We start from the raw sequence: 22,615 nt of genomic DNA, 5'->3' as shown, positions 1-22,615 counted from the left end.
ATAATTATAGGGATCTGTATCCCATCTCTTGGTCCCAAAAAGGGCTCCCTAAGGCAGCTCACAACACAAAAAATGACAAAATAACATATCAAACGTAGCACTAACACATACACACCCCTCAGGAGGACCCATGACAGTGACAAAATACTGAGCACAGCCTCAGAAAATGAAGGTGGCCAGTGGTTTTGTATGGTTCAAGACTGTTCCTTTAGATTGGCCCCAAGCTGAACCTGGCCCTAAGCTTTTTAGGACTTTAAAAAGTTAAAATCAACACCAACATCCAAAACAGGTAACCAGTACAAATGAAAGAAAATGAAGGTCCCATTGCTTCCAAGTACCAGCCCCCAGGGAACTCAAACTGTTGCATTTCAGATCAGTTGAAGCATTTCAAGGGTAACTCCACACAGAATGGGCTACAATAGTCTAACTTCTGTGTGATGAGGGCACGTGCTCCATGAGTAGATTTGCTTTCACTAAAAAGAGGAACAATTAGCATACCAGTCAAAGCTATGCAAAGGCACTCTTGGTCACATGGTTGCTATTTGACCATCCAGGAATAAAACTGTATCCTGAAGGACTCCCAAACTGCAAACCTGATCGTTCAGGGGAAGCACTATCCCATCTGGAACAGACTATATGCCCACATTCAGGTCAGCTCCCCTGCAGACCAAGACCTTTGTCTTGTACCATTATTAAAGTAGGAATGCTGAAGGTCCCAGGAGAGCCCTGGCAAGGCGGTCAGATAAGCAAGACAGTCAGTGGAAGAGGCAGCTGTAAATCTTTCACAGAAGATGGGGGCCTTATGCCATATATTCTAATGAAGTGGGGCTAGTATTTGTGATGAAGCTACTGTTGTAGACAGCAGAGGGGAAAGGAGTGACTGCTGGCAGCAGTGGCAATCTTTCTAATAGGCATGTACTTGGGTAAAGAGACTTGCAGAACTATCTGGCCTAAAAAAATGGGTCTTTAAGGCAGCAAACAATAATGAAGAATCTACCATAGATACTTGCCTACAAGTCAATCTCACAGATAAGACGAGGGCAGGTTTAGAGCATGAATCATAGAATTTTCTGTGACCCTCGGATAAGTCGGGGTCATAAACTTGGGGTGTGTGTGTCTGATTATAGTTTTGTCTGATTTTACCCTAGGCCAGATCCTGAAAAATAACCTACCAGTAATTGTTACCTAAGAACTGACAGTCTCTAATTTATTAGAAATATAGTAAAAGAACATAAGATTCATTTTTATTCATAAACTTTTAAATTCTGGTCTTCACAATCTTTTTGTAAACACTATCAAAGAATAACTGCACTGTAAACATCATACTAATAGAACAACAATAGAGTGGTTCCCAACCTGGGGTTCATGTACCCCCAGGGGCACTCAACAGGACCTTCAGGGGTACTTGAAAGAGCATGGAATAATGGCAGTGCTCCAGAATGCCTTGCAGGGCCAGCAAGGCAGGAAGGGAGGTAGCTAGTTGACTGTGAAAGCCCCACCAATAGCTAATTTTTAGTGATCAGTTCATGTATGAACCAGTGATTGAAGACAGCACAGGAAAAAAACTAAAACGTAAAAAAGTGATCTATCACTCAGAATTTCTCAGGACACTTCTGATGCAAAACAGTACAAAGGCAGAGTCTTCTGCTCTTAAGCCAAAAGCTCTGCATATAACATACAACTTAGAATACAACTGGGAGTGTGCAATTCAATTCACAGCAGAGATAAGCAAAAGTAAATGGCTGTGACCAAGTGCAGCTGCACATAGCTGAAACCCTATTTCTGAAACTCAGAAGCTGAAACCCTATTCTGAAACTCAGAAGCAGACCCATTGCTTTCCCTGGGTGTTATTCCTAAGTAATGGTGCTCTGAACTGTAGTTTGTGAGACATTTGATGGGAGTGTTTCCACTTTCAGGGAAGGTGCATCCTGCAGCTGCAACAAGCCCACCCTCACCTGATCTGAGGGCTGTTGCCTCCTCTGGATTTACAGAAGGATCAAGGCTGTCAGGGGGTTTCCTGGTCAGTTTCTCTGATTGCATGGCTTGTAAATAGGGGGCAGAGAAAGAAGGACAGTGGGGAAGGGAGAAGAGAAAACAGTACAACAGAGTGAAGGCTCATAGAGGGAAGAGAGAGGCTGGGGCTGAAGGGCAGAGAGAAGCAGGCAGTGCAGTAGTGGGGGCAGAAGGGAGGCTGTGTGGGGGGCTCCCCTCCTCCCTCTTGCTCAGAAGAAGCAGATGCAGAGCTGTAAACACTGCATGAAGAAGCAGTCCTCCCGTTTCTTGCCCCATCTTCAAGCTACAATCTTTTCCTGGGAGTAAGCCCCATTGACAATAATGGAACTTACTTCTGAGTAGGCATGAACAGGCTTGGGCTCAAAGGCTGCCCTCCTATGCGGACTTTCCTGGGAATAAACCCCACTGACAACACACATGGGATGCGCACCAGGTTCCTGCTCCCCTTTCCTGTCCTTGCGAAGATGAGCAGGGGTGGAGGAGGAGGAAGTCAGAGCCAAGGAGACCAGGCTCGGGGAGCCTGAGCGGGCAGGACTGCAATGCCCAGGAGCAACAACGAGGCAGGCGAGTGGAGCAGCTCCGTCAGGCTCCCCGCTCCAGGTGGGAAGGATGGAGCAGCAGGCTCCCCGTGGGGGAACGAGTGGTGCGTCACCCTCCCCAGCAGCACCACAGCTGCTCTGCAGTGTGACTGAAACAGCCCTGACCCCGAGTGGCCCTGCAGATAAGGCGAAGGGTAGATTCAGGAGCTATCTGTTGGGACAAATTTATCGCCCTATAGGCGAGTATCTACGGCACATTAAGTGGAACTTTGACTGAAGTATAGGTTTAACTTAGTTCCCTTTGCTTCATTTTTACTATGCTGTGCTACTTCTACTGCATTTGGGAAAAACATAGTGAACATCAAGAGCCCAGATACCTTTATCAGCCCAGTCTAACAGATTAGTACAAACCTTTTCTTTTAACAGTGTAACTGGAACCAGATGTGTTCTTTAAGGTTACAGTTGAACTGTCAGCTACTTCTGAGCTCTCTTCATTGGATAGTTCTCTAAGGCTTCTACTTGGTAAAACCTAAACAAAGACAAATTTCTTTTTAAAAAATCAGGCCAAGAAAAATCCCAGACAGAGCTTTCAGCCCAATTTATGAATCAAGTCCATGAATTTAGTTGGTTGGTTCATTCTGCATCATGAGCAGATTCAGTCTTCCCTTTTTTACACAGGTAACAGCTATTTCCATACAAGAATCTCAAGACAGTTATATCTATTTTACTGATACAGGAGTAAAATAGCCTTCTTGTCAAGGCCCCACATTGATTCCATATCAGAATTATGGTCTCCTAGTCTGCCTAGTGGCCTACATTATCTTGCCTTCAGACCAAAAGCTTCTTGGAAGTGAGCTATGTAGCTCAGCCAAAATGGAGAAACCAACTCTACAAGTACAGGTCCAGCCTTGTTATACACTGATTTTTTTATACATGGATTTCACTCGAATGGCCCCTGCAAATGAGAAGGAATGTGCTGATCCCTGGAGAACGGAAAAAATGCATGCCTTCAAAAGCAGTTTTAAAAAACCGCTTTTCTTACTGTTGTAGAGAGAAAAAGTCCTGCAAGTCATTACAGGTATAACCTAATCATCCATAGATTTTTCTCTCTCAATGCAATGAGAAGCACCCTTTAAATTAAAGGAAGATAGTCCTTTAACAATAAGGGGGGGGGAAGAGAGGAGAGTGTGAGGACAGCAGGCTGACAATCCATCAATCATTCTCTCTTCAGGCAGCTTCAGCCTGAAAGAAAGATACTTTGCACTGGTGAAGGGAGGGGTCGGAGTGAAGCCTTTCTAAGCACCTTGAGAGAGACTGATTGTTGGATTGTCGTCTTAATGACTCTATCTTAACATCACAAAGGTCAGCAAGGCTGTTTTTCAATCACCAGAGCATATATAGCAAATACAGCTTTTTTTTGCCATCCACATGAGTTCTAGGAACCCACTGGAATGAGACTCAACCTATAGTAATATAGTTCTAATCTTTGCAACTTTAATGTATCTTGAATGAAAGTAGCCTTATCTTAAAGATGAAATATGAGAAGTGGCCCTTATCAATAAAACAATCCTTACATAAAGAACTCCTCTGAGGCCTGTAAGTTAACAATGAATGCAACTGCTTTTATTCAGGGCCTTTCTGGTAGCAAGAGAATTGTGATTTGAATGGCAATGTATTTTCCAGAGCAGAAAAAGGTTCCTTCCTGTTGCATAGATGCCACAACTTGCTATAGGAAGTGCTTCACTAGTGCAGGACAGAAACATCACCAGTTCACCCAAGTTCATGATAGGCTACAGTTCACCAGCTTTCAAGTGTAGTGTAGTGTAATGGAAGTTCCTAATTCAAATTTCATTTCAACCACAAACTCACTAAGTGGCTCTTAGGCAAGCCAATATCTGTCAGCCTCAGCTGCAATATAGCGATAAAAGTGATGACGTATTTTAAAAAGGTTGTCAAAAAGGATTACTGAGAACATCCCTGTAAAGTGCTTTGAACACTGAAAGTATCATTATTAACCTGGAACGTAACACTGAAATGGGATACCACAGCATTTCTCAAACTGTAAGCTGGGACCAACTTGATGGGTCGTGAACAGATTTCTTGGTGGGTCTCACAGAGTCTCCAGTGAAAACACAGGTGATGTTAAGATCAGATAAATTACCACCTCAGGTCTTGAGGCTATTCAAAATTCAGATAACTGCTGAGTGCCCTGCAAAGAGCTGAGCTTCTGCAGTTTGCAAGCTTGTGTAAATATAGGGAGATAAATGTTTGAGCATCTTTCTTGTTTTGGTGTATGTCCCCCACCCCAAATCTGTTAATGACATTAGTGGGGGCAGGTGCAGGCTGGGTCACATAACTAAGCCATTCAAGGCTTGAGGCTATTCACTAGGGCTACCTCGTTACAAGAGATGGACTGAGTTTTGGGCAGATAAATACTTGTGAATAAGTAAATATTTCTTTGTAGATCAGGGGTGCCCAAACCCCGGCCCAGGGGCCACTTGCAGCCTTCAGGGGCTCCCAATCCAGCCCACAGGGAGTTCCCAATCTCCAATGAGCCTCTGGCCCTCCAGGGACTTGCTGAAGCCAGTGCTAGCCTGACACAACTGCTATCAGTGTGAGGACATCTGTTTGACCTCTCACCTGTGGGTCAAACCTCTCACCTGTGAGCTGTGGGACGAGTGCTCCCTCCACTACTTACTGTTCCATATTTGTGATGCAACAGTGGCAAAGGAAAGGCTGACCTTGCTTTGTGCAAGGCCTTTTATAGGCCTTGAGCTACTGCAAGACCTTCATTCATTCAAGTTCCATCTCTAAAAAATTCATTTATGTAAATTTATTCAAATTTTAAATGTAAATTAATTTTGTCTCCCCGGCCCCAACACTGTGTCAGAGAGATGTGGCCCTCATGCCAAAATGTTTGGACACCCCTGTCCTAGATCATGTTTTTTTGAAACTCTCATAAAGCTAGGTGGGTCCTTAGAGTGTCATTTTAAAAAGTAGGTTCCAGTGCTAAAAAGTTTAAGGAACACCGATTTTGGGTCCCTTCAGGGAGAAAGGCAGGATAGAAATATAGCTAATAATAATAATTTAGTGGATGCTATCATTCAAGTTACTCAAGAAGCATTTTTAGGGCTGTCAGTTACTTCACAAGCCTTACTTTACAAGCCTTACTTTTTTTTTTTAACATATAAAGTTATTTTGGTTGCTTCAAATGATTCTTATCGTTAATATTTAATTAAATATTTAATTTGCCTATATAATTCAATTCAGTTTCTCTGTTCCTCACCCAAAAATATGATCATCCACAACCCAATGTGAAACCAAGCATTTAAAATTACCTTCAAGTCTCCTGGCTGATATGAATCACTTCCACTAGGCTCTACTTTCTGCAGTGGCAAATGAATCAAACTTGAGATTTTGGAGCCAGATATTTGCCTAATGTATCAAAACATTAATAAACCTATTAAAACAAAGCCCCCAAAAGTTCTTCTTTTGCAACTGCAAGTGTGCAAATACATATATAAAAACAAATAAGGAATTCTCCAAAAATGTAAACGGAACAATACTTGGGTACAAAGCCAGGACAAACACAAATCCATAGAGTTTAAGTAGTATTACAGAATGCTGAAGCAAGTATTATCCTCAGCTAGAGGGGTTTTCAATTATTTTTTGCAGATTTTGTCCCCCTCACCCATGAAAAGGTGCAGAAAATGGTGTTACGTTTTTATTCCAAGGATGATTTTTAAAAAATTATAATAGGCTTAAAAGTGTCCTAGGTACACTACCTACAGTAGGTAGGTGATATAGTGTCAGCAGATGCAGCAATAGTCACTACACAGTAAATTAGGTGTTAGAAAATGGGTTTATTTTTTTCACAAGTTTTGGGTTTGTTTTTGTTTTTTTAAACAAAAATGAGAAGTGTTTTTATTTCGTTATCACCGAGAAAAATCACACCTCTATCCAAAGCATGAAGAACAAACCCAAGTAGCTTATAACAAATCAGTAAGCACCAAGTACATGAAGAGACTTTCCATTGATTTGTGTCATATCAAATAAAAAGCCACATAGTACAAGTGCTCAAGACCAAACCTCCTATATACCTAAGAATTCAGCACAGTCCAAATGGTGTGCAACAGCTACGACTTGTCTCAGGTATGACTGGTGCAAGTTCTGGTATGGCATCTACTGCAGTTTGCATGCACACATAACACAGGCTGACAGACTTTTGAGCATATTTTCTACCTTTTAGGAGACTGTAATCTACTAAACTAAATCAACATAAAGCTTTCTTTTGCTTTATCACAAGTAGAGTCAGTTCAGATCTAATTAAAGAATTCAAAGTACGCTAATCCTGCTAACTAGGTAAGAGGCACTTTCTAAGTGGGTGCTCTTCTTTTATTTAGCAGGGGGAGAGTAACTGGCCCTCCTCACCCCAGCACTATTTTTTCTAGCAGCTGTCTGCTGGTATTCTTTTGCATCTTTTTAGATTGTGAGCCCTCTTGGGACAGGAAGCCATTAGTTGTTTGTTTGATTTTCTCTGTAAACCACTTTGTGAACTTTTTGTTGAAAAGCAGTATATAAATACTGTTAATAATAATAAGTTACATTGTGGGAATGAAATGATACACTGGAACCTTCTTCTGTTGTTGTTTCTCTTGGTTAGCTTTTTGACCTGCATGCTAACCACAAGTGCATGCTAACCATTATTTACAATAATGTAAGGCCAGTACACATTTCCTCAGACCAGCGCTTCCTAAAGTCTTCCAGCCCACGATGCCCCACTGTGCTGCGGCGGCTGCTCACAGCTCCTGGACATTACTGGCAGTGCTATCATTTCCAGTTACTTCCAGGTTCGGAGGTGCATGTGAAGCCTACGAACACAGCTGAGAGGTTCAGGGTGAGTGAGTGGGCCTTTCAGAGTGCGCACAAACCATGCGCAGGACCTCTGACCACTGCACTGAGTCTCCTACTACTGTTTGCAAGCATCCCGCATGGTCTTGCTGGAAGCTTGCAATGCCCCAGGGCATCACAATGCAGTTTGGGAACCACTGTCCTAGATGAATCTAGTACTGCTCCACGAAGAGGGACAGTATGTTCAAGTCCATTTGTTTCATTAATTCATAAAAGCTTTGCAGAAACAACAAAATATTAATGTTTGATAGAACTATACCTCTTTGTAACACTATGCATGCATGGAATATCCATCTTCACTGAATCAGCAGTATCATCCCCCTCGTCATCACTTATTAATTTGATAGGAACTCTCCCAAATGGGCACATCTAAACAACATATTGAAAGTTATCAGATGCACAAATTCAAACATAAAGAACACAAACACAAGCATGCCAATATGCCCCTACCTGGTTAGATTTGTTTAACTGCTTCAAGGGTTTGCGTCCACTCAGGACCGAATCAGCCTCTTGAGGAGAGTCATTTTTCTCCCTGAAAAGAGAAAATGAGATATTCTCTTTACACCAAGACAGTTGGAAGTGGAAGCAAAATAATTCTATACAATCTTTTACTTACCCAAGAGAAAAGCTGGTAGTAGTAATCTCACCAGAATCAACATTTTTCTTCTGAGACAGGAAGTTTCCAACTATATTTTGTGAGCTTGGAACTGTCAAGATTCAAAATTAAACTTTCAGCCATGACAACACTTTAGGAAAAACTAGATATTCCTTGTGAAATATTTCTCTGCAAGTCCAAACTTAAATTGAGGCTTGAACAATATCACTGTATCACCAAGTGATCAAAACGAAATCATTAAGAAGTTGTTCCCTCCTAACCAGCAGGTTATAGATTTTTGACAACAGCTGGGTCTGAGGGTCTACATCTTATTGACCATGATCCAAAACTCAAGATGGTGTAAAGCCATTTCACATTTTACTCAAGTCCATGCATCTACTGTGATTCTGTGGATCTGCATGCAAAAAAAGGCATAGCATATGGTTCTGGAAACAGTTTCATGAAAACTCTCAGCTTTCAATCTAGGCCAGGGGTCGGCAACCTTAAACACTCAAAGAGCCATTTGGACCCATTTTCCAGAGGGAAAAAAAACTTTGGGAGCCACAAAACCCTTTTGACACCTAAAATGAAGATAACACTGCATATATAGTTTGTTTGTTTTTTACCTTTATGCTCTTATAGGTCCCATTTTTATAAAGTAGCCCCCTCTTGTAGCTTTTAGTTAGTTTTATCATACATTCTTGTCCTGTGTTTTCAGACACCTGGTCCTCTATGGTGTTTTGCCTGATTCCAAGGCCATTCTCTGCCTGGAGAATTATGCCCACTTTAAGCAAATTATCTCCCCTTTCCCCCAACAAATGACCCTGGTTCTGCCCTGCAGTCCTGCTGGACCCCACCTCCAGGGTAGCTCCCCTGTTCAACCTGCAGAGGTCCTCTCTCCTGCCAGCAGCCTCCCACCACTACAGCAGAACCTGGATCGTCAGCAGGTCTTGGGCACAGCAGCCGCACTTGAAACTCCAGTATCTCTAGCAGTCCCTTAGTCACAAAGGGAGTCAGAGTATCCAGGGCAGAGTCCAAAGTCAATAAGCCAAGTCACAGTCCAAGGTCAGATTCCAAAGTCAGTCAGAGTATCCAAGTCAAAGTACAAAGTCAATAAGCCAGGTCAGATTCCAAAGTCAACCTACACTCCTTCTACAACCCACAAACCCTTCCTGCCTCAGGTGCTCTTATATCCCTGAGGGCCCTATTGCCTTCAAGTGGCTGCAGCTGTGCAGCACACTCTGCTGGATGCCCAGGCTTACCCTTAAAGGGGCCACTGCTGACACCACATCTACCTCCTCACCAGATCTTCCTCGATTCCAATACAAGTGGGGGGGGGAGCAGATCTCTATACAGACCAGTGCAAAAACAGGGAGAACGTGTGGGGGAGGGAAGATCTCTATATAGATATCACAGCAAGACCATTGCAAAACCCCTTGCACACAGAACCAACAGATGGAAGTTGGGGGGGGGGCAGATCTCCATACATACCAGTGCAAAAACAGGGGGAAAGGTAAGTCAGCCCCAGTAGAGTCAACACGGCTTCATCTCAGGGATGCATGGACAGGAGTGCAGCCTGTGAGTGGCTCCTCTCCCTGTCTACTCAGAAGTTAGCCCCAGTAGAGTCAACGGGACTCACTCCCAGGGGAGTATATATACACTGCATATATAGTTTGCGCTCCCCTCTTATAGGTCACAGTTATATAATACACTTCCCTCTTCTAGGTCCCACTAAAAATCAGGTCCAGACCCACAGTTGGAGAACAACTGTTTTAGATTGTGCACAGGTGAACTGCATGTGAAGGATACTGTCATTCTTTACTGTCATTTACTTCTGTAAATGCCTTTCCACACAATACTACCTCTGAACAAGACCACTTAGTACTACTTAACACTGTTCACAAAGGTGCTCCTGAACAAACAAGCTAAGAGTTCAAAACTGCATAAAATAAAAGGTATACTAACAGTGATTACTTCCCAACCATGAAATATGCTTTGATGCTACATATACAGTATGTTACACATACAGTATACAAACATATACAGAATACCATCTGGTGCAGGGGTCTCCAAAATCCTTTCAAGTTTCCAAGTGAAGGAAATGGAGCAGTGAGCGTGTGAGTGATGGGGGAATGCTGAGTGGGCAGCTTGAAGGCTGTAATCCTGGGCACACTTTCCTGGGATTAAGCACAATGGGACTTACTTCTGAGGACACACACACAGGATTGTGCTCTGAGCTTTGGAGGAGGACAGAGCAGCTGCACTCAATTGCTTGCTTTTGCGCTGCGGCTCAGGCAGGAGGGAACGGGCGGTGCGGGCTCTTTGGGCAGGAGCTGCTCCGCCAGCCCGTTCGCGCCCTCTCCTATGGGGCGCAGCCACAGGTTGCATGGGAGCTGCGCTAGTGCGCTCAGGCTGGTGAGGGGCAGGTGCGTTGCGGGAGGGGTGAGCCCCTCCCTCCCACGGGTTGGCCCCGCACGGAGCCACAGCAGAAGGCTGAAAGAGCCGCTTGCGGCTCCAGAATGGCAGGTTGCCGACCCCAGATCTAGCCCTTATGGCTAGAAAATTAAGCTTGAAAACATGAAGGCAACACCTGGAACAACACATGCTCCAAGTGAATTACCGCATTAAGGGGAATAAAAACTTCTTGACCTTGATGAAGGTAAAATGCTTTGAGCATACTATATTTTCCATTGCAAAACAATGCCTCTTCTCTTTGGGTTTCTGTGCTCAGTAGAGAGAAAATTTCACTGGTCATTGCAAACAAAAGAAGTGTAAAAAGCAACGGAGTTCTTGAACCAGCAATGCAGTGGCATGGATCCAGATTACTCAAGTATTTTTTGCAGACACCCACAATTGCCAAACTGTTTCCTTTAGGAGCAACATGGAGACTAAAGAGTTGCACATGCAGAAAAGTTTTATGCTCCCCCCCCCACCTTCCCCTAACTCACTCTACTATCATGTTTGCCAACTACAAAATATCTCATGAAAAGAATAAATTCACCAAAGCATAGCAATGAAATAGGACTTTTCTATCCTTTCCCCTGTGCCTCACAGGGCCAGGTTCAAGAATGTCGCCACCTCCCCCAAATGTCGCAGCCACCCCCACAGTCATGTCTGGGGAGCCTTCGGAGGGCCTAAAACCCACTTCCAGTTTTTGCCCAAAAAGCAGAAGTAAAGTTTTAGGCCTTTTGAAGGCATTCATAGGGTTGAAGGGGGCCACGCACAGCCCTTCAGAGGCCTTAGCTCCAGGGCTCTGTATAGGGCGCCACAGGGGGAGTGGATGGCAGCATGGCTCTACCCCTTCTCCCTTATGCCACCTGGGGTATTTGTAACCTTTGCCCTCCAGAGTACACCAGTGCCTCTCCCTTCAATTTCATAGACACAGGGGCCAGGGTAACACCTCAACATAAACATGCATTATATTCTCAGGCAGCACATTTAAGAAATGCACATTTACTGTGCACAATAAAATGAAAACTTGAGTCAGTTACTGGTTGAGAAGTCAATTAATTAGGCTTTTCTTTCAGAAAGCAGTAGAATTCAGATTACTATGACAAAACACAATTTTTCCAACTGCAAAGAAGATCCCCAGACTATATTGCTATACAATGTGGCATAGCAACGCTGAAGTTTGTATCCTCAAGATTAACTACAATGTTTCTCCACTATCATTAATGCTCTTGCAATTAACTAAGAAAGACAGCAGATGCTCCTTAAGCTCTTGTCATTAAATCACCAAATACTTTATTTTAAAGACTCACCTGCCAAATTTTCTTTTTCTTCATCTGAAAGCAAAAGGGGTTTTTGCAAGCTTAAGTTTCTTAGCGCAGTTTCCAGCATTTCTAGTGGAACTGCCCTACATTCTACAGCTTTTCCCAGTAGCTGTTTAGACTTTTTTATATTTCCTATAAAAAAATAAATAAATATTCAGTTGTTCTCAAAGAAAAAACAGACAGCATCACTTAAAAAAAATTCCAATAAAGCAGTGAGATTTTTATTTGCAGACTACACCCACCCACACCCTGAGTGCTCTATCAAGTTATTTCCTTTTTTAGAGCACAACCAAAATCATGCTTTGACTCATGAAATTTTCTTAAGCATCACTTTCCAATACTCTTCAAGCTTTATGCTCAACCTTCTTCCAGTGGATAAACATCGCTTTCCAACATAACTCCAAGGAATTATAATAAAGCTTTCAGCAACGCTACGTTTTAACACATAAGTTTTATAGTCAATGCAAACTATACTATAATTAAGAATAAACCAGTTTCTACAAACCTTGCGCAAGTTCAAATTGTGCAAAAGATACATGGACAAAGGCAAATTTCTTGCAGTTCAGTCTAGCAAGATGAAACTGGTCACGTGCCTCTTCTGGGTCTTCAATACTGCAAACATACGCATTGACATGCAAGAGGAAAAAAAGGTTCAATTAAAAAAGTTAGAAGGAACAGCAGAGACTGTAGAAATTAGGCACAATATTGTTTTCCAGAGATAAAGATCTACTGCAAAGAGTGCTTTGCAATCTTTTTCCCTTTGCCTATATGCCTTTTTCCCTTTGCCTATATGACTGTTCCAAATATTATATTTTCTAAATTCCACTGTTCAGGACACCACCACTGCCACCATAGATGCCAGTTCTGCAGAGTATTTGGCATGTCCAACAATTGGAGCCTCAAGCTGCATACCTCTTCTGCAAACCATTCCTCTTTTGAAGGGCAAGCCACATCTTGCCTACTAGTACTCCACTGCCCTAGGCATCTCGGGCCAATGCCATGTGGTCACCACAAGAAGAGTAGCACTATTTGAAAAGCACTGGTCTGACACTACCCACATCAAGTCTTGGTATCAAATATTCCACAAAAACATACATAAACATTACTTTCTAAACATGGTACAGACTCATATTAACTGAATACTTGTGTTAGAATAGGATAGCCTACATCACAATGCAGCAGGTATCCCAATTCTACAACTCCCCCTGCACCAATGTAGCTGAGCCAACTGAGTGTGCAACGCATCCCATGGGGAAATTTTGAGTTCCAGGGGCCTCCTCAAGATAAAGGAATGTATGTTCCCTTGCCCTGGGCAATCCTCTGCTGCTCCAATGGGTCTGCTTGGACCCGTGCCAGCTATTTTGCTGGCCCAGGTCCAAATAGGCCTGGGTAGGAAGATCACAACTGGGGAAAGGATATCAGCAGTGTGAACACTGTGCTGTCATCCCTGGAGAGCTGTCATCCCTCCAATGGAGAGCTGCTGTTTAAAGGAAACAGAAGCAACAGAATACCACTGGTATTTGAAGAAACACTCCTCTTGGAAAGCTTTTATTTGTCAGAATTCAATACTTACGCTTTTAATTCTGCAAATCTCACCAGGATGCGAGCATAACTTTCATTCTGGCTATATTTTTCTGCAGGTAATGCTGCAACTGCTTGACTGTAACGACCAATCAATCTATTCAATAAGTCAAAATCAGTCTGCGGGATACCCTTCTTTTCTAATTTCAGTAAAAAGCTCAGCCAATCCTCAGGATTATTTGCAGTCATCATAATATGATTTACAGTTCCAGAATTATCTGAGAGGGGAAAAAACAAAAGAAAGGTATTCTAAAGATTTGATGGTGCTGAGCAAACTCCAAAAATCTCTGCTCAACATTTTATGTAAAAATATCCTTCAACACACACCTTAGTCAATAGCCAGCTATAAATACAATGACTTTTAAAGCAATTGATATTTTACATTTATTTTGACATTCTGACTCATTAAGCTTAAAAGTTGTCCAGTTACTGCCTTCTGACAAGAAGTTCCAAAGGATCCATTCCTCATCGTTTTAGAGCAGGGGTGCCCAAACCCTGGCCCAGGCGCCATTTGTGGCCCTTGGGGACCCCCAATCCAACCCGCAGGGAGCCTCTAACTAGCCTCTGGTGACTTTCTGGAGCAAGCCATACCAGCACACAAAGGTGCACTGACACATGGAGGCTGCATGCAACCTCTGTGGCAGCTTGCGGGGCAAGCCCTGCGTTGGCCAAGCTCAGCTGACGCAAGGCTCTGGAATGGAAAGGGAGGGGGTGGAAGGGAGGTGTTCCAGGGCAGGGGGATGGCAGGCAGAGGGTGGTCCCGGGGGCGGGTGGGGAGCGGGAGGCGGGACTGAAATCCAGCTGTTACGCCAGATCCCAACCCGTTCCCGAGCAACGTGAAGCGGTTTCAAGCCACTTTGCTCTCCTCTGACGTGCTCCCCTCCAGAGGTGGCGCAAGTCCGAGGACACCCAAAGGCGCTGCAGTGGTTTACCCAGGGGTAAGGGGAAGAGTTTCCCCTTACCTACGGCTGAGCCACTGTGGACCCCTATCTCACGCTGGAGGATACAGCGCAAAATAGGATTGTGCCTTTAGACACATCCAGATTAAACTATTGTAGTAAGTACCGTATTTTTCGCTCCATAAGACGCACTTTCCCCCCAAAAAAAGTGGGGAGAAAAGTGTGTGCGTCTTATGGAGCGAATACTGCAAAAACAAAAAAACAAAACAAAACTGCAGGTTGGAAACAGGCCTGGCCGCCCCTGCCCGCTCGCTCTGCTCTGCTTCCCCGGGCAGTCAGAGGCTGAGCTGGCCGGGGGGGCTCCTGCCTTCCCTCAGCGCCCACGTGGACTGTGTTTCAGAGTCAGTGGGGCTCACTCCCAGGAAAGCGTGGGTGGGGTGGCAGTCTCACTGCCCAAGCCCGCATGTCTACTCAGAAGTAAGTCTGAGAGTCAGTGGGGCTCACTCCCAGGAAAGTGTGGGTGAGGTGGCAGTCTCACTGCCCAATCCTGTGCATGCCTACTCTGAAGTAAGTCCCATTAGAGTCAGGGGGCTTACTCCTAGGAAAGCCTCTCTCTCTCTCCTTCCCCCCAAGCCTGGAGCATCACAGCCTCTCTTTCCCCCCCACCCCAAGCCTGGAGCATCACAGCCTCTCTCTCTTCCCCCCACCCCAAGCCTGGAGCATCACAGCCTCTCTCTCTTCCCCCCCCCAAGCCTGGAGCATCACAGCCTCTCTCTCTTCCCCCCCCCAAGCCTGGAGCATCACAGCTTCTCTCTTCCGCCCCCCAAGCCTGGAGCATCACAGCTTCTCTCTTCCGCCCCCCAAACCTGGAGCATCACAGCCTCTCTCTCTCCCCCCCCCCAAGCCTGGAGCATCACAGCCTCTCTCTCTCCCCCCCCCCAAGCCTGGAGCATCACAGCCTCTCTCTCTCCCCCCCCCAAGCCTGGAGCATCACAGCCTCTCTCTCTCCCCCCCCAAGCCTGGAGCATCACAGACTCTTGCTCCCCCCCCAGCCTAGAGCATCACAGACTCTCCCCCCCCCAAGCCTGGAGCATCACAGCCTCTATTTCCCCCCACCCCAAGCCTGAAGCATCACAGACTCTTGCTCCCCCTCCAAGCCTAGAGCATCACAGACTCTTCCCCCCCCCCAAGCCTGGAGCATCACAACTTCTCTGCAACACAAACACTTCCCCCTCTCTCACACACACAGGCTGCCCCCTTCTCTTATACACACAGATGCTCTGCCCCCCCCACACTCACACAGCAGGGGAGGGGCGCTTCACTCACCTCATCCAGCATCTGAATGTAAGCCCCCCCCCCAACCTGCCATCACAAAGAAAAAACTGTCTCCTTGATCAGAATGCCAGTGTTTGCTTATTGCACAAGCCCCAGGTAAGCCTAGGTTCTCACCATAAATCCAGAGGTTTGTTGTGTCTTGAGAATTCAAGTTGTGGTTGGACTTTCCACTTGTTCATTTGTATTGGAATCATGGAAGAACTAGCGAGGAGGTAGATGTGGTGTCAGCAGTGGCCCCTTTAAGGGTAAGGCCTGGACATCCAGCAGAGTGTGCTGCACAGCTGCAGCCAATGGAAGGCAATAGGGCCCTCAGGGATATAAGGAGTACCTGAGGCAGAAAGGGTTTGTGGGTTTTGAAGGAGTGCAGGTTGGAGAGGAGACTGACTGGGTTTATTGAATTTGGAATCTGACTGTGGATTGTGACTGGACTTGGACACGGATACCCTGACGGATTTGACTGACCTACCTGGAACCTGACCTTGGACTGTAATTTGGCTTATTGGCTCTGGACTCTGATTTGGCAACTCTGATTGATGGGACTGATTTACTTGGCATCTGTGGACTCTAACTTTTGCTTGCTGCACTGGTGAGTTGCACAAGGGGGACTTAACAGCCTTAAGAGGGCACAAGGTCCAGTGGATTGGAATTTGGCAGAACATCATTGTAGCAGAAAGATAATGTGATCCCCTATTTGTGTGCACCTGCTTTTGTCAGCTTCATAAATTCTAGCAATGATGAGTTCTTGGGGTTTCCAGAAAACTAGAGTACTCAAACCTTTAAGTCTCTCCATTTGTTAATGACAGTGATAATGGTTCTTAATGCCACTGTTGACTGCTGTTCACTTTACATGGTTCAAATGTTGTTGTTTATTAAATATTTTATTACACTATTGGGTTCAGAATATTTTTTTCCTGATTTCCTCCTCTAAAAACTAGGTGTGTCTTATGGTCAGGTGCGTCTTATGGAGCAAAAAATATTTATTACGGTCATAAGACCAGCCACATATAAAATATCAAAATATATAAGCATATAGATTAAACTACTGCAACATGTTCTATGTGGATCTGCCCTTGAAAAGTGTCCAGTTCCCCTAAGCATCTGGAAATTTGGGGACATCTGGAATGGCACCAGGATGCAGGTCTCTTGTTGGCTTGTGTGCTCCCCGAGGCATTTGGTGGGCCACTGTGAGATACACAAAGCTGGACGAGATAGGCCTATGGCCTGATCCAGTGGGGCTGATCTTATGTAAACTTAGATACTGATTATGGTATTGTGAGTTCTTGCTGAGGCTTATGCTTGGAAGCATGCATTTCTCATTTTACCCCTCTCTCACCTGCACTGGCTTCCAGGCTCTTTTGGATACAGTTCAAGATTCTGAATATCACATTTAATGCCCAAATAGTTTGGGACCACTGTATTTGAAGGACTACCTCTCCTCAAAGCAATCTTCAGAAGCACTGCTCTGCATCCTTTTGCAGGACAAAAAGCCAGAAAGCTTAGCAAAACAGGGCATTTTTAGTAGTGGCATCTAGCAGTACTCCCTTTCCTTAGAAGGCTTAACTGTTACTTGGTCAGAAAGTTACTGTTTCACTGAAATATTTCTTAATAGGAATATGAAAATATCTGAATTTTCACTGTGTCATTAACTTTGAGTCCAATCCCATGCACGTTTATTCAGAAGTTCTATTGTGTTCAGTGTGGCTTATTCCCAGGAAAGCGTGTACAGGATTACAGCCTTAGTTCTTGAACATACACATCAACAAAATACTTCATACCTGTTGTATCAGCTGATACCTTGGTAAAATTAAGCTCATCTGTAATATTGTCCTCATGCTTGTATTTGCTTTTTAGGTCTCTGATTCTGTTCATAATAGAAGCAACAGTCCATCCCTTTTCATTTGAATCATCTTCATGCATCTCTAGGGAAAAAAAAACAAGTTAAGGGTCAACATTAAATGTAAAAGCATTATCCAGTGAAGATAACGAGTTTTAACTGGTGTTTTTTTTTTTTGAGGGGGGGGGGAGGTAGGTTTATTTATTGCCACATTTTTCTCCAGTTCCTAAACACAAGTCATCTTAAAGATATACAGGTATTGCAACACAGAATGTTGTTGCCTAGAAGTGCACACTCTCTCTTTTCTAATCAACATACTTCAATTTATTTCCAAAAAATATAGACTAATTCTTACATTAAGTTAATTGAGTTAAAGATGTTGGAAGGCAAGAACAGATGTCTTAATCGCTCTTCACCTAGCCTTTTTTTATATAAATGCAACACTTCATTTTCCCACAAAACCAGTCAAACAACTTTTTGAGGATACAGTCATACATACATGAATGTGCCAGTTCAGTCAAAATAGCGAGTTAGCAACCTACTTATGACGCATCAAAAATGTGAAAGAGGTTGCAACAGCCAAATCTGTTGAAACATAGTGCTACCCTAGAGACTTGTCACATTTATCTCTCCCCCATCTCACACTCATCAGTACCTCTGGGCAATCTGAAAGATTACACAATGCAGGATGCCTTTAGGAAGAAAATATGGCATTCTTACTGAAGAGATTTGAGTGAAGAGGCAACTTGATCTGCAAGGTAAAAATGTTAATACAGAGGTAATTATTGCATGGAAGCATCTGCCTCAGAAGAAGAATTTCAACTTGGTTATCTTCAAACTCCCACTCAGCCCTATGGTTCTGTGAACCAGTTTAACATCCTGTTATATTTTTCAGGAAAAGTTACTTTTCTTGCAAGTTTGAATCTTAGTGAGAGTTCTGTAACAACTTTGTCCAAAAACCAGAGACAACTAAAAGAAACCATGCAAGGTAGAGATGGTCACACTGACAACCATTATGCCACATGTAGCCCCTGAGGCAATTTCTATCATGTTCTTGATAGTTCTCCATATTTAAAACAGTACAAGAAAAGGTTTGCCTGATGTTTCACATGTAAGAAAGAAGCACTTCTTTCAATTACTGAGAAACAGATCATCAACACGTTATTTATACATTAAGCCTCTCCAATTTTGTGCCCAGTGCCAAAACATATACATTTATACAAAACGCAAGGCCTGAGCATGTGTGCCTTGTAAAGGTAACACCTTGACTGCTAAGGGGGACCATTACAGATCCTGGGAAACCATGAAGGAGAGCTAGGGGCTATACAGCAAATACACTTCCGGTACCTGGAACACTCTTGGTGGGGAAAAAATTTGAGCACCAGAAAAGCAGTTTATAAGTCTCAATAAAATAAAAGTTGGCCATTCTGGATGAAAGGCAACAAAACCGCTTCAGCTTGATTTGCCCAAAGACTACCTTTTCATAAAGCAGCACACAATGAGGTAAAAGATTGTTAAAATGTGGTAATGGATATCTGTAGGATTGCCATCCTTCATCTGTTTCAATCCTTTTGCCCACATTTTCACTTATTTGAAGGGTTCAGCTGAAGCAAAAACAAAAACTGTAGCTTATCCTAATTTGTAATTGAACTCCAATCTCAATACGCCCCCAAAATCTTCTCTGTTGTCAGTCTTCCATTTTTGTATTTTACAGAGAATGAAAGGAGGCATACAAATGAAAGGGATTAAGATGAAAACCTGGGTACAGGTTGATACCTCTTGCTTGTAGACAAGGCAATGCTGGTAGACAAAGCAATGTGTACATTCTACTTTGTTTGGCAGCAGGAGGTCTCAGAGAAGTCACTCTCTTGCATTCAAGGCCGCTGAAGAATGAGATGACCCTGTAAAGAACCCTCCACAGATACAGCACGTGCCCCATTGGTACCATGGGAGTTAGGTAGAATCGGGCTGCTAACGTGCATAAAATAATTGTATTGTTCTTCCCTAGTCTCTCTCTGCATCCATTTTTCCCTGACTTTTCCCTTTTCTCCAATATTCTCCATGACTTATGGGATCTTTTTCACTCTACATAAATGCCATTGATGCACTATAATCCAAATGATGGACTATATGCCCTGAGCTCCTTTATAGTGATGCAACACTGTCAAGACAACAAACAGGAAAGGCACAAATGCAAATAAGAGGGTACAAATGGAAATAAGCAAATTAAAAATAGCCCAAACAACTGCAAAAATGTTTTAGCTGCCTGGGAGGGTGGCATTATGTGGGTGATGGATGTTAGTAAACTCTAACATCATGGCCAGTCAATGGCTATCTGTGGGACAGTAACTAGACAGTAATTAGAAGCTTTGCAAGAAGTTGCTTGCAAAACTTCTTGAGAAAACACTTCAAGACTGGGAGCTAGACTGGGAGCAAGACTGGGAGCTAAAGTAAGTCTTTGAGAAAGCACTTCAAGACTGGGAGCTAAATTGTTAGCTTAATTAGTAGCTTCCCAATGTCAGAAAGTTGGTATCGTTCAGCAGTTATCAGAATAAGACTGCAACAATCCACAGAGGCATGGTCAAATTGCTTGAAACATACTATAGTAAATGCTATACTTCTGGAACAACTTACTGAAGTTCAATTTATCTAGATTTGGGGCAGAACAAGTGGTATTTATTTTGCAATGCAAACCCCTTTTTGAACTTCTTGGGTGAACAGCAGTATAGTTGGGATCTTGGTATCCATTATTTGACTTACCATGATACTGAGATCCACCTTTAAATACCTTGTGACAAGGAAAAAAAACACACCAAAAATCCAAAATTATGGTAAGAGCCTGAGGCCCCAATCCTATCCAATTTTCCAGTGCTGGTGTAGTTGTGCCAGTGGGCTGTGCACTGTATACTGTGGTGGAGGGGCAGTGTTCCCTTACCATGAGGTTGCATTGTGGCTACACCGGAGTTGGATAGGATTGGGCCCTAAGACAGCAGTTCTCAAACTCTCCCAGAGTTCAAGAACCACTCTAAGTGTTTGTGGGTGTGGGGAATGGCGGTGATGCAATTCCCAGGAACTTGTTGCCTTACCTGTGTCTCTGCCTTTTCAACCTTACCTGTATCCCAGCTGGCCTCCTAGGGGTGTGTGGAGCCCTTGTGGAGACCTCTGCAGGGCTGTCACAGCTTGTCAAAACTAAAAATAGTGGAATGCAGGCACTTTTTACCTCTAGAGGGCAATGTGGGGCTCCCCACACCCCAGGGAGGCCAGCAGGGACAAAGGTAAGGTTGAAGACAGTCCATGTCCCCAGCAGCAGTGCTATCCTGGAGATCACATTACTACCTACCCCCACCCCCTTAAGGGACCAGAGGCTGAGGTCCTCAGTCTAGGGCATCTTGAAATACTCACGACCTCTCTGGAAAAAACACCATGGCAAGAAGAAGAGCCAAGTTTTATCCTTCATTCAGAGATGGAGCTTCTTCCACTCCCTCCTGCCATAAAGAGAACTGCTCCAGCTTGGGATTTCAGGGAAGCACATTCTGGTATCAGCCAGAGAATTAAGGGCTGTTGGTGTGTCTCCATCTCTTGTAATCCACACCTTAGGAATCACTTGACAGAAAGGCATAAATCTTCAAGAAGCTTTTCAGGAAGCTAAACTTCCAAGGTAACAGACTTTCACCGGCAAAGGGTGTATCAGTTCTGGATTCTAATCTGGCAGGAAAATGACCAGAAGTGCTTAACTCCTTAATACAAGCAAAGATTTGAGCTTCTGTAATGAACCCTGCAGGTAACTGGGATCTCATTAGGGAAACACCTGTGAACTAGGGGCAGACATATCCTTAAGGGCAGGTGTCAATCAGCTTTTTAGTTTACATTAAAGGAAGGCAAAGCAAAAAGTTGCTTCATTCACAGCACACCTGAAAAGACATCCCTTTTTAAAGGAAATTTATTAAAGGTCTGAAGAGGACTAGGGTAATTTTTTTTAAGAGAAGGGAGACTTCCATATTGTAGAACTAGAAGACACTGTTAGCACAAGAGTAATATTGATCTCCCTAAAATAAAGCTGGATACTGTGGTGATTTAAAACCTTTAAAACTGGTTAATAATAAGACACATTAAAAATGTCTCTGGACAAATGATAGCACATTTCTATTACTTTGCAACAGGTTCCTATCATGTTATTGCTAAATCTATTTTCTCTTTACTAACTGTGCCCTTTTTCTCTTTTTCTCTTTTTCTCTTTACTAACTGTGCTCTTTACTAACTGTGAATTCTATATACCCCTCCCCTTCTTTTTTCCCCTATTGAACAAACAAATGAAGTAAATATTACAGAGCATGAGCTCAAGGTACATACAGCTATGCTGAACCTGTGTAAGATTTACTGGACAGTGTTCAGATAGGAGACCATCTGGGAACCTGCCATTTACCACTATGAGCTTTTGATTAAAAAGATGGTGTATCCACTTTAATTTGTCAAGACATTAATTAGCAACAACACAGTGTGACTTTTTATATAAATCCATAGTTCTCAAGCCTGGGCGAGAGACACAGTAAGATTTCCAAGACTAGCCTGCCAAGACTGACAAAACTTCCCCCATCACCAGCTTGGTGCTTCCTAACAAGTTTCCTAACAAAGAAACCTCATCGGTTTACACTGGACTGCTCTCATGCCTGTTTCATCACCCAGTCTGATTTGGGAAAGGCTGCTGCTTTATTCTATGGGTGTTTCATTACGCATTATTCTAGAGGAGTGTCATACTGCAAATGTCAGTCCCAATTCATCAGTGAACTGCTCATACACAGTTGTGAGCAAAGTTCTCTGCGTGTTCACCTCAGACCAGATGGATGAACCTGGGACATGGTGCAAAGCTAAGGGAAGCAAGCTCAAGAAGCATGGTCTGCAAGACACCTCCGATTTTAAATTATACAGGCAATCAGTTCAGGTCCAATTTTTTTTTCTGGTTAGGGACTAGAGCATGGATGAAACTCAAAAATGGATGAATGACAATGTATAGCCTTATTTCGCTTGCAAACTTATTTCAGCCAGTGGAAAAAAATAAACTATATAACACATGCAAATGTGTGCAAAACCTAAATAAACAGAAATAAAAGAAAAATAAACATAACACAGATGAATGT

The 22,615-nt window shown here is 43.5% G+C and overlaps 1 protein-coding gene across 1 annotated transcript in view; it reads right to left on the bottom strand.

Moving 5' to 3' along the window:
- TTK (TTK protein kinase) overlaps positions 1 to 22,615 on the bottom strand; it is a 50,172-nt gene that overhangs the window by 21,086 nt on the left and 6,471 nt on the right. Inside the window, exons 2-10 of the mRNA XM_066609767.1 lie at positions 17,422 to 17,565; positions 13,405 to 13,630; positions 12,337 to 12,443; positions 11,820 to 11,963; positions 8,080 to 8,170; positions 7,914 to 7,995; positions 7,723 to 7,832; positions 5,891 to 5,987; positions 2,964 to 3,081 (exon numbers count right to left, since the gene is read on the bottom strand). Coding sequence (XP_066465864.1) covers positions 2,964 to 3,081; positions 5,891 to 5,987; positions 7,723 to 7,832; positions 7,914 to 7,995; positions 8,080 to 8,170; positions 11,820 to 11,963; positions 12,337 to 12,443; positions 13,405 to 13,630; positions 17,422 to 17,563 — 1,117 coding nt within the window. The 5' untranslated portion in view covers positions 17,564 to 17,565. The remainder of the gene's footprint in view (positions 1 to 2,963; positions 3,082 to 5,890; positions 5,988 to 7,722; positions 7,833 to 7,913; positions 7,996 to 8,079; positions 8,171 to 11,819; positions 11,964 to 12,336; positions 12,444 to 13,404; positions 13,631 to 17,421; positions 17,566 to 22,615) is intronic.

Source organism: Tiliqua scincoides, chromosome 1 (assembly GCF_035046505.1).
Source record: "Tiliqua scincoides isolate rTilSci1 chromosome 1, rTilSci1.hap2, whole genome shotgun sequence".
NCBI lineage: Eukaryota > Metazoa > Chordata > Lepidosauria > Squamata > Scincidae > Tiliqua > Tiliqua scincoides.
This window is presented reverse-complemented; position numbering and strand designations above follow the sequence as displayed.